At 38.0% G+C, this 17,565-nt stretch overlaps 1 protein-coding gene across 10 annotated transcripts in view; it reads left to right on the top strand.

The window, feature by feature from the left end:
- NR3C1 (nuclear receptor subfamily 3 group C member 1) overlaps positions 1-17,565 on the top strand; it is a 111,552-nt gene that overhangs the window by 73,806 nt on the left and 20,181 nt on the right. For 8 of the 10 annotated variants that reach the window (XM_060180214.1, XM_060180221.1, XM_060180231.1 and 5 more), the window contains one exon: positions 9,415-9,581. In XM_060180214.1, the coding sequence (XP_060036197.1) occupies positions 9,415-9,581 (167 nt within the window). The remainder of the gene's footprint in view (positions 1-9,414; positions 9,582-17,565) is intronic. The other 2 variants (XM_060180217.1, XM_007519000.2) reach the window with 1 other exon arrangement.

Genomic DNA, 17,565 nt, shown 5'->3' with positions numbered 1-17,565 from the left:
TGAGTCCTCTTGATTGACTGATCCTCTGAGCATTAAGTAATGTCCTTCCCTGTGTTTTTAAATTTTATTTATTTTAAAGTCTGTCATGTCACATATGAGAATAGCTGTTCTTGCCCCTATTTGTGGGCCATTGGCTTGTATGATTGTTTTCCATCCTTTCACTTTGAGTCTGTGTCTTGTTGAGTTAGGTAGGTTTCCTGTAGACAGCATATTGTTGTGTTGTGTTTTCTGATCCATCTTACTACTATGTGCCTTTTAATAGGTGAATTCAGGCCATTAACATTTATTGATATTAACGACTGAACATATTTCGATGCCATTCTTGTAGATTTTTAGTGTTCTAACATGTGGCACATTCCTCAGGTCAGCTATTTTGTATATTCAGTTACAGTATTAGCTATGTAACTACTTGGGCTCGTAACTCAGCTATTTCAGCTTTTAGCTATCTAATTTCCTTGAGACATTTTCAGTTTTCTTTTAGAGTCTCATTTTTTATTTCCCCATTTTTATCATATTTTCCTTAAAAGTCTTAACGCACTCCTGTGATTATCGATTATTGCATCAATTAATGTTTGGATTTTTTTCTCATATTTTTTTTTTAAAAAAATTTATTTATAAAATGGAAACACTGACAAGACCATAGGGTAATTCCCACCACCAGAGCTCTGTATCTCATCCCCTCCCCTGATAGCTTTCCTATTCTTTAACCCCGTGGGAGTATGGACCCAGGGTTACTATGAGATGCAGAAGGTGGAAGGTCTGGCTTCTATAATTGCTTCCCCGCTGAACATGGATGTTGACAGGTTGATCCACAGTCCCAGCCTTTCTCTCTCTTTCCCTAATGGGGCAGGGCGCTGAGGAAGTGGGGTTCCAGGACACACTGGTGGGGTCTAGCATGTGGGGTATTTTTTATTCCTTTTTTTTTCTTTTTCTCTTTCTGGTTCTTTCCTGCAGTGGTTCTTTTTGCTTTCACCATTATATTTAGTGCCTTTTGAAATTTTTGTCCTGGGTATTGCTGTTCAGGTATGGTGTGAGGTGGCCTCTTGTCTGTTGGCTTCTGGACCCCTAAAGTAAGTCACCTTGTGGTATGTCTCCAGAGTGGCTGGAGCTGTTCTAATGGTGACACCACTGCCTTTGGGAGATGACTGGTAGTGTCTGGTGTTCAAAGTAAAGAGAGAAATAATAACTGGAACAGTTGCAAAAATAAATAAATAAAAACCACCACCCCCCAAATGAAACAAAAGCGAGGACAAAAAAATAAAAACAAAAAGTAGCCAAAGGCTACAAATAGAAGGAGTATGCACAGAGAGCCAGAGAAGGAATTAACAAACAGAACATGTATATGCTCATAGTTGGAGAGGGTGTTGGTCTAATGAGGCTTAAGTTCCCCAAGTACCTGTTTTGCAGTGGTGAGTGACAACCAGGCTGCCTGGTTGTTTGAACTGTTCAGACTGGTGAGCCTGCCAGGTTGCTCTGGGCTATCTGCAGTACATTTCAAGTCAAGCAAGGTCATAGGCAAACCCCCTGTATTCTGACAAAAGATGCAGTCTCTGTGAGGTTCAGTTTTGGAATCTGCCTAGAGGAGTTTTTCTCTATATGGAGTCTGTGTCTCACTTGCTGCGCCTGCTTCCCAAATAAGCCTCTTCTGTGCTGAGGGATGGGGTTAAGGGTGCAGTGGGAGACTCACTGCTTGGTTTATCTTTGTCCTTTCCAACACCCCTTGCCAGTTCATAAATGGGTTATAATTTTCCACTTTGATTTGTGTCTGTTCCCTCCTTTGTAGTTTCTCTTCTACTGGTCTGGATATCCCACTTCCATTCAGAGATGCCAGGATCTGAAGAGATTTTTTTTCTTTATTGGTATTAATGATTTACAGTCAACAGTAAAATACAGTAGTTGGTACATGTATAAAATTTCTCTTTTCCAGTGACAATCTAGTGCCCCACCTAGGTCCTCCTCTGTCATCATGTTCCAAGTTGTGAACACTCCCCCCCCCACCCCCACTCTAGAGTCCTTTATTGTGGTGCAATACACCAATGAAGAGATTTCTTGAGGAGAGTCAGCCTAGGTGTTGTCTTCATGCAGCCATATTGACTCCTCCTCTCAATGTCTCACATTTTTAAGTGGTAGAGCCAGCATTTGAAACATGTCATTTTGACTGAATAGATTCCCTGATAAGCTGCTTCCACTGTGACATCATCTCAAGGTGATGGCATCTTTTTCACAGGGCTGCTGAGAACATAAATGAGATGGCTGTATTCATGAAGGTGTTTAAGAAATCTAGTTGCAATGGATGACTTAATATTCACACATTTATGTTTTAATATATAGGTAGTTAGTTGAAGGAATATTACAGAATTAACCTTTCAAGATGTACTCATTTTCCAGCAACTAAATATACAAACAACTAGTTGGTTCCTAAAAATAGATGTCAGATGACAGGTTGGATGAGCAGGAATAAGGGCATCTTCAGAGCAGAAGCCAAGGAGGTTTTTGCTTCCTTAACATATTGCTCTGCTGAGTCACTCCAAGACCTCCTTACTTCTTTATAAAATTCTGGCTGTGAGTTGCTCCTTTACATTAGTCATAAGCTTTCATTAATCAAAGGTGGCTTTTCCTTTTAAGTTTTCAACATGTCCTTAGTCTAGTCTCCCATATCTAGCAGAGAATCATGCCTTATGATACAGAACCACCCAGAAGTTCATCTTAACAGTGTTTAGAGAACAGTATAAAACTAGACTGCCTATTCCCAGAACCAGGGATGGATGGTTGGTTAGCAAGCTATAGTAATCTTAATTTGATACCAATGTTGGTTAAAAATTCTTTCACCTAGGGAGTCAGGCGGTAGCGCAGCGGATTAAGCGCACATGGCTCAAAGTGCAAGGATCTGCTTAAGGATCCTGATTCGAGCACCTGGTTTCCCACCTGCAGGGGAGTCGCTTCACAGGTGGTGAAGCAGTTCTGCGGGTATCTTTCTCTTCCCCTCTCTGTCTTCCCCTCCTCTCTGTATTTCTCTCTGTCCTAGCCAACAACAATGACAACAATAACAACAATAATAGCTAAAACAATAAAACAACAAGGGCAACAAAAGGGCAACAAAAGGGAATATTAAAAAATTCCTTCAGGACTTCCGGAGGCGGAGCTACGAGCAGCAGATTGCTTTCTCTCCTCTCCCGGATCAACTAGGAATACCAACGGAGACCACCCGGACCGAAACAAGACAGGACTAGAATGACCACAGGAACCCAGTAAATCACCCGTGAGTACAAACACGCGTGGCTGGTGACAGAGAGGAGAGAGGGGCCTAAGGAGAGACTAAGTAACTGCTAACAGTTCAACAGTTTGTCAGTGGAGACACCACCTCCAGTCTGCTCCACCAACAAGGGGACAGCTGAAGGGAGGAAAGGACTCCCCAGAGACTCACCAAGTGCAACTCTGAGTCTCCATTGCTACTACCCTCAGAATCTGGAGCAGCAACAGGGAGGGACACCAGGGGACAGAGATCTAACCGGGAAACTCAGGAGAAGATCTATACCTCGGTGGCATAGCTGAGGGGCTGTGAAAGTCTCTTTGCATAACCACTGGATTATCTCTGCCACACCCTGCTTTATCTCTTGGTCAGGAGTCAGTGATTAAGCTAATAAGCCTATTGATAGTTGAAAAGCCCTCAGGCTCCCATAGCCTACAGGGGGAAAAAAAAAGGCCTTTACATCACTGAACTCCAACTCAGGGATTGAAAAAACTTATATAAAATGGTTAAAACAACAAGAAAAAATATTGGAGACTCGAACCAGGACAAGAGTCCAGCTAAAAGTCCTCCAGAGGGTGAAGCACAAAACAACGAGTTCAACATCCAAACATTAGCTAAGGAAATAATAACAGGAGTGAGTAAAGAATTTGAAAAAATTGTAATCAGAAATGCAGGAACAACAAATGAGAATATGGAAGAAAATTCTAATTATCTCATGGTTATTAGAGTGCTGAAAGCTGAAATCGCTGAGCTAAGAAGGCAACTAGCTGAACAAGCTAAAACAGTATCAGAGCAGGGCAACAAAATAGATGAACTCCAGAAAGCAGTAGAGGGCAGAGAGAATAGAATCAATGAGGCTGAAGACAGAATTAGCAAGATTGAGGATGAATTAGAGACAACTAAAAAAGAAGAAAGAGATCTCAAAAAGAGATTAAGAGATGCTGAAAACAACAACAGAGTCCTATGGGATGACTTCAAAAGAAACAATATACGCATTATTGGCTTACCAGAGGAAGAAAGAGAAGGGGAGGAAGAAAGCGTTCTCCAGGCCATAATAGCTGAAAATTTCTCTAGTCTAGACAACACCAAAGACATAAAGATTCAAGAAGCCCAGAGGGTCCCAAACAGAATTAACCCAGACCTAAAGACACCAAGACATGTCATACTTACATTGGAAAGGAATAAGGATAAAGAAAGAATCCTCAAGGCTGCAAGAGAAAAACAAAGAGTCACCTACAAAGGAAAACCCATAAGATTAGCAGCAGACTTCTCCATACAAACACTACAGGCCAGAAGAGAATGGCAAGATATCTATCGAGTGCTCAATGAGAAAGGCTTTCAGCCAAGAATACTATATCCTGCTAGACTGTCATTCAGACTAGATGGAAGCATCAAAACCTTCTCAGACAAGCAACAGTTGAAGGAAGCAACCATCACCAAGCCTGCCCTGAAAGAAGTTCTGAAAGGTCTCCTATAAACAACCAGACCACCACAAATATGACATATCTCAAAACACTCTAAAACTCTACAAGAATGGCGTTAAAATATCTTCAATCTTTGATATCAATAAATGTCAATGGCCTGAATTCACCTATTAAAAGACACAGAGTAGGAAGATGGATCAGAAAACACAACCCAACAATATGTTGTCTACAGGAAACTCACCTAACGCAACAAGACAAACACAGACTTAAAGTGAAAGGATGGAAAACTATCATACAAGCCAATGGCCCACAAAAAAGGGCAGGAACAGCTATTCTCATATCTGACATGATAGACTTTAAAATAGTTAAGATTAAAAAAGATAGGAATGGACACTACTTAATGCTCCGAGGATCAGTCAATCAAGAGGACTTAACAATTATTAATATCTATGCACCCAATGAGAAGCCATCTAAATACATCAAACTTCTACTGAAAGAGCTACAGCAATATATTAACAGTAACACAATCATAGTAGGGGACTTCAACACCCCACTATCTCAACTTGACAGATCATCCAGGCAGAAAATCAGTAAAGACATAAGGGAGCTAAATGAAGAGATAGATAAACTAGAACTATTGGACATTTTCAGAGTCATTCATCCCAAGAAACTGGAGTACACATTTTACTCAAATCCACATGGATCATTCTCAAGGATAGACCATATGTTAGGCCACAAAGACAGCATCAGCCTATTCAAGAGCACTGAAATCATCCCAAGCATCTTCTCAGACCACAGTGGAATTAAACTAACACTTAACAATCAACAAAAGATCAGTAACAGTGCCAAAATGTGGAAGCTCAACAGTACACTTCTTAACAACTTCTGGGTCAAAGAGGAAATCAAGGAAGAAATCAAAATGTTTCGAGAATTCAATGAAAATGAAGACACAAACTATCAAAATATTTGGGACACAGCTAAAGCAGTCCTAAGAGGGAAGTTCATAGCTATACAAGCACACATTAGGAAACAAGAAAAGGCACAAATAAACAGCCTGATTGCACATCTTAAAGACCTAGAAGAAGAACAACAAAGGAATCCTAAAGCAACCAGAAGGACAGAAATCACTAAAGTTAGGGCAGAAATAAATAACATTGAGAATAAGAAAACCATACAAAAGAACAATGAAAGTAAATGTTGGTTCTTCGAAAGAGTAAACAAAATCGACAAACCTTTAGCCAGACTCACAAAACAAAAAAGGGAGAAGACCCAAATAAATTGGATAGTAAATGAAAGAGGAGAAATCACAACAGACACTGCAGAAATTCAACATATCATGCGAGGCTTCTATGAACAACTATATGCCACCAAACTAGAGAACCTGGAAGAAATGAATGACCTACCAACTTCCAAAACTAAGTAAAGAGGAAGTGGATAACATGAACAGGCCCATCACAGCTAATGAAATTGAAACAGTTATCAAAAATCTTCCCAAAAATAAAAGTCCTGGACCAGATGGTTTTACAAATGAATTCTATAAAACTTTCAAAAAAGAACTAATACCTCTACTTTTAAAAGTCTTCCAGAAGATTGAAGACACTGGAATACTCCCTGCCAGCTTCTATGAAGCCAACATCACTCTGATACCAAAAGCAGACAGGGACACAACCAAAAAAGAAAACTACAGACCAATATCTCTGATGAACATAGATGCGAAAATATTGAACAAAATTCTAGCCAACCGGATACAGCAGTATATCAAAAAAATTGTTCATCATGACCAAGTGGGGTTTATCCCAGGCATGCAAGGTTGGTTTAATATACGTAAATCAATCAATGTGATCCACCACATCAACAATAGCAAGACCAAAAACCACATGGTCATATCAATAGATGCAGAGAAAGCCTTTGACAAAATACAACATCCCTTTATGATCAAAACACTACAAAAAATAGGAATAGATGGAAAATTCCTGAAGATAGTGGAGTCTATATATAGCAAACCTACAGCCAACATAATACTCAATGGTGAAAAACTGGAAGCATTTCCCCTCAGATCAGGTACTAGACAGGGTTGCCCACTATCACCATTACTATTCAACATAGTGTTGGAAGTTCTTGCCATAGCAATCAGGCAGGAGCAAGGAATTAAAGGCATACAGATTGGAAGAGAAGAAGTCAAAGTCTCCTTATTTGTAGATGACATGATAGTATACATGGAAAAACCTAAGGAATCCAGCAAGAAGCTTTTGGAAATCATCAGGCAATAAAAAAAAAAAAAAATTCCTTCACCTGAATAAATCATGTTGTCCTATTCTATTTGATGCATTTAAAGAGAGCTTTGGGGTTGTTAATTACCTAATGTAACATTTATGAAATAAATAGTAATTCTATAATTAACCATTACTTTCTATTCCTTACATAGAATGGCCATAGATACTACTTAATAAATAAAACATCTAACCATGTTTAAAGTCAAAATAGTCTTTTAGTTTGCACTGTGAATTAAGCATGTTTGCAATTAATATTTAGTACTCTTACTAAAATAAAGACACATAGTAGTAAAGGATGACAGAGGGACATCTATCATCTGATCTAAGTTTATTCCTAAATGTCATCTCTTCTAGATAATTTTTAAAAAGTCAGGAAAACTTGAGAGAGCTATGCTTATAAACTTTTTTGCATAGGTCATAAATAACAAAATTGTTTCTAAAATCAGTGTCACTTCCATCCATGTTTTGTAGGAACATAAAATCAAAGAAGGAAAAGGAAGTCTCTAATTTTAATCAAGAAGTTAGAAACTCTTTTAGTTACATAGTAGTTTAAGTTCTTCAGTTAGCATGATAGGGCTAAAGAACTAACTCACATTCAAGCCCTGGCTCCCCACCTGCAGGGGAGTCGCTTCACAAGCGGTGAAGCAGGTCTGTAGGTGTCTATCTTTCTCTCCCCCTCTCTGTCTTCCCCTCCTCTCTCCATTTCTCTCTGTCCTGTCCAACAACGACAATGACAACAATAATAACTACAACAATAAAACAACAAGGGCAACAAAAGGGAATAAAACAAATACTAAAAATAAAGAACTCACCAGGTAGAGCACCTACCTTGTTTGAGCCCTGACACCAAATGGAATTACCACGACTCCAAAGGAAACTCCAGTGCTGTACTAACTCTTCCTCTCTCTGTGTCAGACTGAAAAAGTCAGTCTAAGAATGGTAAGATCGCATGTGCATGACTCTGCAGCTCTGCAAAAATATTTTTTAATATATCATCTATTCTTAAGCAATGTGTAGCTAATTTTTCTGCCAACATAAAAGGAAAAAAATGGCCACCAGAAGCAGTGAATTCATAGTATAGGTACAGAGCCCTGGTGATAACTATGGTGGCAATAGAAAAGGAAAAGAAAAATTGGTGGATATAAGTAAAAGTTGTACTCTCTGTGTATAATTCAACTTTTTTTGGAGTTTAGAACAGCAAATTAAGAATATTCAATTTTAAAATCTACATTTGCAGACTGTGATAAGAAATCAGGAAATAAAAAATTAGATCTAGTAGATTACTGTTTTCCATATATTTTTCGCTAGGGCACATCTTTATTAAACAAAAAGTGCAGGATGATCCTTACCATTGAAAACCTAGTGCTTTTCCCACTCTTACAATAAACCAGACATGGAGACTATAGAATAGGATGATATTATGAATAAGAATGTAGAAATAAATTTTAAAAGTCTAAAAAAAAACCTCACTTTTTTTTCTTGCACTGGGATCTCCTGTATGCATGATAACAACAGTGTTCAGCAGCCTCCTGTGACCAGTTTGTTCATTCACTTTTTTTTTCTGAAAGGACATCACTGACACTTTGTGCCTTGTGTTTTCAAGCCACTCCCATTGGGCTTTTTATTTTTATTTCTCCTCCAGATAGAGAGTAAGAGGTAGAGGGGGAGAGAAAAAGACACCACAACACTACATCACTGATCATGAAACTATCACTTCGTGTGGTGCTTCCATTGGTGGCTGGGGGCTCAAATGCACATCCTTGCACAAGGTAAAAGCTGAATTATCTCCCAGGCCCTCAATCATCATTTTTAGAGGGATATATAGGAGAAACAGAAAAGAGACACCACACTATTCCACCACTATGTGGTGCTATGGCTCACACACGGGCCCCCCACACATGGTGAGGTATGTGCCCTACTAAGTTTAAGTACGTACCTGTAATCCCTATAAAAATAGTTTTGGCTCTACCTACATCTTCTTAATCAGACTTGATCGTATTTAGAAAGATAATTGTACAAAAAAAAATAACACTGTCTTAAACAGTTAAAAGGGTAGGAAGCATCATTTAAGTGCAGAGGACTATGTATGTATCTTATGATGGCAGTTCATAACTATCCATTTAACAAAGTCAACAATCATACATTTATAAATGGTGAATGTCATGTATGTAAAGACACCAATACATGTGATTATAAATATATAAGGAGATGCTTAGCAACTAAATACTATAATCTCCAAGTGAACCATACTTTTTACCATTATGTTTAGTGGATACTTTTGAAAAAATATCTTAATTTTATATAAGGAATAAAACTTTAAATATATATAAATATGATGTCTATTAGTATATGAAGCCAGAGTACAATGTGAAAATGTCCACAGAAAAGTGAGACTGTAAAGAGGACTATAGTTGGATATTCCTTTGATGGTTGTGACAGTTATAACACTGCTCTTTTTCTTCTTCAGCCCTGGAATGAGACCAGATGTAAGCTCTCCTCCATCCAACTCCTCAGCAGCAACTGGACCACCTCCCAAACTCTGCCTTGTGTGTTCTGATGAAGCTTCAGGCTGTCATTATGGAGTCCTAACTTGTGGGAGCTGTAAAGTATTCTTCAAAAGAGCAGTGGAAGGTAGTGTGTGTTTTGAAGAGTTTATTTTTCCTCTATTTGGTTGCTATTTTTGAAGACCAATTTCCTATTACATTATTATTGTTTCTATTATGAGCAAATTCTAATTATGTCCAGAAGTCAGTAAAGTGAGAGAGAGGATGGTAATTCCTAGGTCCTTCATTGGGAAGAGGTTTTTAAAAGCAGCATAAGCCAAACTAGAATAAAGTGTAAGTTGAAGGGATTTTTTTTTTTTACTTTATTTTTTTAATGAAAGATACCCCAACCAGAGCATTACTCCACTCTGGCTTATGATGGTGCTAGAATGAATCAGGAACCTTACAGCCTCAGACATGAAAATCTTTTTCATGACCATTGTACTATTATTAATCCAGCCCCAAGGAAGGGGTGTTTTGATTTGATTTAGTTTTTCCATTTTATTCAATATAACACAGAGAAAGCTGAGAGGGAAGCAAGTAAGAGAAAAGACACCTGCAGACCTGCTTCACTCAAGAAGTGTCCTCACTGCAAGTGAGGAACAGGGCCTCAAACTCGGGTCTTTGTACTTAGGACTATATTCCACTCCCTCCTTGCCTTTAGTGACTGTGATGAGAATCTGATGAAAGGCCATTGGTTCTGCCCTTGTATATGACTTTCTTCCTCTTCCTGGCAGGTAGCAATAGTTCTTCCTAGTCCATGGTTTGAATAGTTTTACAATGATGTATCTTAATGTGTGTTATTTTGGATTCAAAAATTTAGGTTTGTATTCTTGGATTTCTGTATTTTTTTAAATCTTTATTATAGAGATAGCCATAAATGGAGAAAAAAGTGGGTGACAGGGGAGAGAGAGAGACACTGCAGCCCTGCTTCACCACTGGTAAAGCTTTCCCCCTGTTGGATGTGCACTCAACCAGGTACGCCACCACCTGGCCCCAGATTTCTATATTTTGAACATTGCTCAAGTATGGAAAAATTTCTGCTAAAATTTTTGAATATGTTCTAGACTCTTCTCTTCCTCAAGGATCCCAGTAACTCTGATGTTCACCTTTTTGATGGAGTCTGCTATTTCACAGAGAAGTGCTTCATTTTCCTAAACCTTTCTTCTCCAAAAGTTTTTAATTCAGAGTGTGGTGGTTGTGTCTTCCAGTGTTGATATTCTGTCTTCCACCTGACTAAGTCTACTTCCAAGGCCTTTTAACCTCACCCTGAAATGCATTCCAAGTGTCCTTTAGACTTTGTAGTTCTCGTTGGAGGTTTTTTTTTTTCCTGTACTTGGTTTTTTTTTTTCCTGTACTTGCTGATATTCACTAAGTTCTTCCATAATAACTTTAGTGATTTCATAATGAATTTTATGAACTGTATCTCTCAATTTTTCTAAATCTGTGTCTGGTAGAGTTTTCTATCACTGCTGTCTGTGTATTGTGTCAGCAGGAGGTGCTATTCCTAAGGTGTTTGATTTCTGTTTATATATCTTAGTGGAGGAGGGAAGACTATATCCTGAGTTACCAGGCCAGTGTGCCTGATGTCAATATAGGGTCTCCCTACTACTGCTCCATCCTCTGTGAGTTAACAGCTTTGGAAATACAAAGAGTCACACTTGTAAATTGGTGAATTTTTCACTGATATTTAAAAATTTTCTTTATTGGGGAATTAATGTTTACATTCAACAGTAAATACAATAGCTTGTACATTCACAACATATCCCAGTTTTCCATATAACAATACAACCCCCACTAGGTCCTCTGTCATCCTTCTTGGATCTGTATTCTCCCCCGACCCACCCCAGAGTCTTTTACTTTGGTGCAATATGCCAATTCCAGTTCAGGTTCTACTTGTGTTTTCTCCTCTGATCTTGTTTTTCAACTTCTGCCTGAGAGTGAGAGCATCCCATATTCATCCTTCTGTTTCTGACTTATTTCACTTAGCATGATATTTTCAAGCTCCATCCTAAATCAGCTGAAAATGGTGAAGTTACCATTTTTTATAGCTGAGTGGTATTCCATTGTGTGTGTATATGTGTATATATATATGTGTATATATATCACAACTTGCTCAGCCACTCATCTGTTATTGGACACCTGTGTTGCTTCCAGGTTTTGGCTATTACAAATTGTGCTGCTAAGACCATATGTGTACACAGATCTTTTTGGATGGGTGTTTTAGGTTCCTTAAGATATAGCCCCAGGAGAGGAATTGCAGGATCATAGGGTAGGTCCATTTCTAGCCTTCTGAGAGTTCTCCACACTGTTCTCCACAGAGGTTGGACCAACTGACATTCCCACCAGCAGTGCAGGAAAGTTCTTTTGACCCCCCAACCTCTCCAGCATTTGCTTCTGTTACCTTTCTGATGTCTGGCATTCTCACAGGAGTGAAGTGGTATCTCATTGTTGTCTTTATTTGCATTTCTCTGACAATCAGAGACTTGGAGCATTCTTTCATGTGTTTCTCAGTCTATTGGATTTCTTCTGTGGTGAATATTCTGTGCATGTCCTCCTCCCCATTTTTGGATGGGGTTATTTGTTTTCTTGTTGAGATTTGCAAGTTCTTTATATATTCTGGTTATTAACCTCTTGTCTGATATATGGCATGTAAAGATCTTCTCCCGTTCAGTGAGGAGTCTCTTGGTTTGGGTAGTAGTTTTTTTTAAGCTGTGCAGAAGCTTTTTAATTTGATGTAGTCCCAGAGGTTTATGCTTGCCTTAGTCTTATTTGTAATTGGATTCATTTCATTGAACATGTCTTTAAAATTTATGTGGACAAGAGTTCTGACAATATTTTCCTCTAAGTATCTGATAGTTTTTGGTCTAAATCCAAGTCCTTGATCCACTTGGAATTTACTTTTGTATTTGGTGAAATAAAGTGATTCAGTTTCATTCTTCTGCATGTTTCAACCCATTTGATAGTCTGGGCACCTTTGTCGAAGTTTAGATGTCCATAGGTGTGGGGGGCTTACTTCTGGGCACTCAATTCTATTCCACTGGTCAGTGTGTCTATTTACGTTCCAGTACCAAGCAGTTTTGATGATAATGGCCTATAATAAAATTTGAGATCTGGGAGTGTGATGCCTCCAGTTTTGTTCTTTTTTCTCAAGATTGTTTTGGCAATACTAGGTCTATTCTGATTCAGTTTTTTTTTTTTTTTTTTTTGGAAGGGGTACTGACTTTTTCAGATAAAAGGGAGATAACATAGCACTAAAGATTTTTCCCCTCCCCAGTGCCATGGAGCCAGTGGTCAAACCTGGGTCTCTTCCGAGGTGAGTTATTTCTTAATTAATTTGTTAGCGGTAAAATTAACTTTTAGTACTCTACATACAGCACAGGGATCCTGACTTTGAATAGTTTAGTAACACTCAACTACTGCCTATGACTGAGATCACCCAGTATTCCTCCCTTTCTTTTTGGCTTACTTCACTCAACATGATTCCTTCAAGTTCCATCCAAGATGAGGCAAGGAGATGATTTAATCATTGTTAATCAACATAGTAGTATTCCTTTGTGGTTTTTTTTTTTTGTATATATATATATGTTTTCTTAGTCACTCATCTGTAGTTGGACATCTGGGTCACTTCCAAATTTGTGCTGCTAGGAATATGTGTACAGAGATGTCTCTGGATAGGTGTTTGTCTTTCTTTGGTCTAAAATCCCCAGGAGAAACTGCTGGGTCATAAGGTAAATCTATTTCTAGTGTTATGAGCAGTCTCCACAAACTGTTTTCCATAATGGCTGAATCGATTTGCATTCTCACATGACATGTAGAAGGGCTCCTTTTCCCCCAACATTTTTTCTGTCATAATGTATAACATTCTCACAAGTACAATGTGCTATTTCATTGTTTTTATTTGTATTTCTCTAATATTTAGTGGTATTGAGCACTTTTTCACATGTCTGTTGGTCATCTAGTTCTGTTCTTTGGTGGAGATTCTGTCCATACCCAGGCCACATTTTAATGAGGTTATTTGGGTTTTTTGCTCAGGTTAGTAAGCTCATCATCATATAATTTTGGTTACTAGCCCTTTATCTGATATAATGTATAAAGATCTCCCACTCATATAGTGTGTTTTTCTGCTGATGCCTTTGCAGAAGCTGATGTAGTCCTATTGGTTTATTTTTGTTTCCCTTGCTGTTAGTCTTGAGTCTTTGAAGACATCTCCAAAGTATAGATTGTGAGGTATTCTGGTATAATGTCTGTTTTTTATCCAGTTTCATTTGTCTGTACATTTCAACCCAATTTTCCCAACATCCATTGTTTGAGACTCTGTGCCAAAATCATCTGATTATCCTTCATTTTAATTATAATTATTCCCTAGAACAGGGTTACTCACTTGCCTACAAGTAGCCAAGTATGTGTTATTCTGGCCAAACATAATACAACTAGGAGGAGGAGGGCAGGCCCTGATATTAGAGAATTTGTATATGCGCTACATAAATGCATTTAGTGCAATTTGAACTGATAAAAGACAGAACAAATTAAAAACAAACAAACAAAAAAGCTAAAATACACTACCACTACAAGCCACAATACCTGAAATAAATTCACTTCTAGAACAAAATTACTGATTTGTCTTTAGGTAAGTATTCATTGACTGTTAGTGATATTGTTTCAAATATTCAGAAATATAGTAGCTGTATTACATAATTAATGAGAGGAGGTTTAAATGTGGAGTGTTAGTAAATAAGGTGTCTTTTTTGTTCCTCCCTTTAAGATTTTAATGTTGTCCAAGGTCCCTTCTACCTCTAAAAGTCTGAAATCTTTTGATAACCTAACTTGCAGTAGCTCTTCTTCCCCTAATCAGAATTTATAAAGAAAATAAAAAGGGGGCTGGGCAGTGGCACTCCTGGTTGAGCACACAGGTTACAAAGCACAAGGACCCAGGTTCAAGCCCCCAGTCCCCAACTGAAGGGGGAAAGCTTCACTAGTGGTGAAGCACCCAGTGTTGCAGGTATCTCTCTCCATCACCCCCTTCTCTCTTGATTTTTTACTTGTCTCTATCCAATAACTAAAGATATAAAAATGTTTGTAATCTTTATTGGTCAAGCACAATGGAGACAGGCATCAACTGCCTTTAGTGTACCAAGTATCAATATTATGTATGTAATGTCATTTAATTAGCAGTTCTTGATGACTCTTGGATGCTATTATGGACCATATTTGATAGACTAGGAACTTGAGTTTTAAGAGGCAGAACTAGGATTCAAACATAGCTGTCAACAAATCAGAGTTTTCAACTCAATGCCATACTGAATCCCTGAGAAGTACATGATAAGTGGGTTTGTTCTGTTGTCACTAGGAAGAGTTTATAATACTGTTATAGTATTATAACAATATTATAATTTATAATATAAGAGTTTATAATATTTAGAGGAAAGGGAATTCAATAGTTAACACTTTATGGAATGGTTACAGTGTAATAGGCACTGTTGCTAAGAACCTTCCAGCAAGATAACTTTCTTCTTTTATTATTATTATTATTTGTGATTTAATAGTGATTTACAAAATTAGATGTCAACAGGGGTATAATTCCACAGGGTTCTGAATCCTTCCATTGCAAGCCACCATAGTTTTCCTAAGATTGCAGACATGGTTAACTATCATCTCTACAATTATCAGTCTAGATTTGTACATAATTGCCCCTTTTTCTTCCAGGTCCAGTCCTCTCTTACCCCCCAAGCCACTTATGACCCTATTACTACACCCATATGTTCCTCCTCATTCCCGGGTCCTGATGGAGCTGGAGTTCAGTGCTCTCTTATCCTCTTCCTCCTGTTAATTCTCCCCCACTGGGAATATAGATAAGAATTTTCTTTGGACTCCACTATCTTGAGGAATTTTCTATCTATTCCCATTTCGGTAGAAGTAAATTACTACTAGCTCAACATGTGCATTCTGCTATTTTGACTGGGTATCATATGAAACACTGAATTTTTTTGTTTTATATATACACACACATATGTATATATATATAGTACCTCTTCTAGTAATTACAGTGATTTAAGTATATTCTTAATAGTATAAAAACATTTAAGTGTTTATATTTATCTATCTGTTGTTCCTACTTTATATAAGATAGATTAGGACAGCACTTCCATTTTATGTTCAAGTGAAGAAGCTAGGAAACTTACACAATACATAAAGGAATTAGAAACAGCTGGTACAGACATTTGGCATAGAAGAACAACTCTGGAACAAAGCTGAATTGTACACCATTGGCCAACTCTGTGGCTTATTTTTCACACTGAGCCTGATAGTTATCTAACCAAAACTAATGTTTAAAGAGAACTGTCATTTACCACACTAGGAATGAGTAAATATACTTTATTTTCATCCAGTAAAAGATGGAGGAGAGAGTGAATGACCTACAGAACTGCTTTACCGCTAGAAAAGCTCCCTCACTACAGGCAGAATCAGGAATTTGAACCTAAGTCCTTGAGCACTGTAAAATGTGCACTCAGCTGGCTGTACAACCACCTGACCCCCTGCATAAAAGAACTTACCCCAGAGATGGGCAGTAGCGCAGTGGGTTAACCACACGTGGCACAAGAACCGGCATAGGGATCCTGGTTCAAGCCCTGGACTCCCCACCAGCAGGGGAGTCACTTCACAGGTGGTGAAGCAGAGCTGCAGGTGTCTGTCTTTCTCTCCCCTTCTCTCTGTCCTATCCAACAACAAACAACAATAGTAATAACCACAACAGGGGCAACAAAAGGCAGAAAAGATGGCCTTCAGGAGCAGTGGATTCATGGTGCAGGCACTGAGCCCCAGCAATAACCCTGGAGGCAAAAAAAAAAAAAAAAAACTTATCCCATAGCATAATGGTTATGCAAGGAGACTCTCATGTCTGAGGCTCCAAAGTCCCAGGTTCAATCCCCTGTACCACCATAAGCCAGAGCTGAGCAGTACTCTGGTAGAAAAAAAAAACAGATCTTATCCCACAAATCATAACTAGGTATATTTAGCCTAATGAATTAGTGATTATGACTCTTCTCTTTAAATATGACCTACTATTGAGAAAGGATATACCTGAAGTCTTATGAAAACAGTCCTCTCTTATGTAAGGTGTACACACTTAGTTATCTCGTATATCTATCAAAATATGGTAGTGGCATGTAGGAATATCCTATTTGATTTTGCCAGGCCAACAAACAGACCTTCAGATAACTTTCTTTAATAACTGGGTCCTTTTGAGAAAAAGAATGTGCATGGGGTGACTAGTAAGGGAAACTTTTAGCCTTTTCAATTCTTCATTGAAAATTTTTGCTGGGTGTAAACTGCCATTCTGAGTTTTAGCATGTTGTTTAATATGGATGCCAGAAGATTTTAGGTAGCAATGGTCTTTAAATTAGTATTTGGGATCAGTTGTGAGTTCATAAATTCATAGAATCTGGAAGCATGTGAAGTAATAATCAAATCTCAATACTTCACTTGGTTTGCCAAGTTTGTGATTCAGCTTACTAACTAGTTACTGGTAACCTTAACATTCAAAATTAAATGCTCTTTCTTACCTAACAACTTCATTCAGAATTGAGAAGATGAGCACATTTTAAAATGCTTAAAGAGCATAATCTTGATGTAAGTAATCTTTCCTTGAGGACATTCACAGTGTTTTGAAATTAGTTTCTGCTTTCTGTTATCTTCTGTCACATTAATGGTGTGCTTGTGGGCATCTTTTGTTACTGTTAAAAGAAGAAACAGCATGACTTATCAAGAAAGAGCTTACCCTTGATATCTGGTGGCTAGAAGAGGCAAGAATGATTTTTGAGGTGCCGTTCTTCCTGACTACATGACAGCAGTGTTTAGTTTCTACAAATGTACTAGATGGAACATGTTATATGCACTATGATTTCATAAGTTTTTTATATACTGCAGTGAAGTTTTTAAAAATCTTTGTCTAACAGAATAAGAAAAAAAGAGACTGTTTTTAAGTAGACCTCTCAGCTTTGTGATGACAATATACTCAAGTACACTGTACCTTCCTTAATGCCCTTTGGGCCTTGGCTGTGTTCCACTCAAAACAA

Source organism: Erinaceus europaeus, chromosome 2 (assembly GCF_950295315.1).
Source record: "Erinaceus europaeus chromosome 2, mEriEur2.1, whole genome shotgun sequence".
NCBI classification, from domain to species: Eukaryota; Metazoa; Chordata; class Mammalia; order Eulipotyphla; family Erinaceidae; genus Erinaceus; species Erinaceus europaeus.
This window is presented reverse-complemented; position numbering and strand designations above follow the sequence as displayed.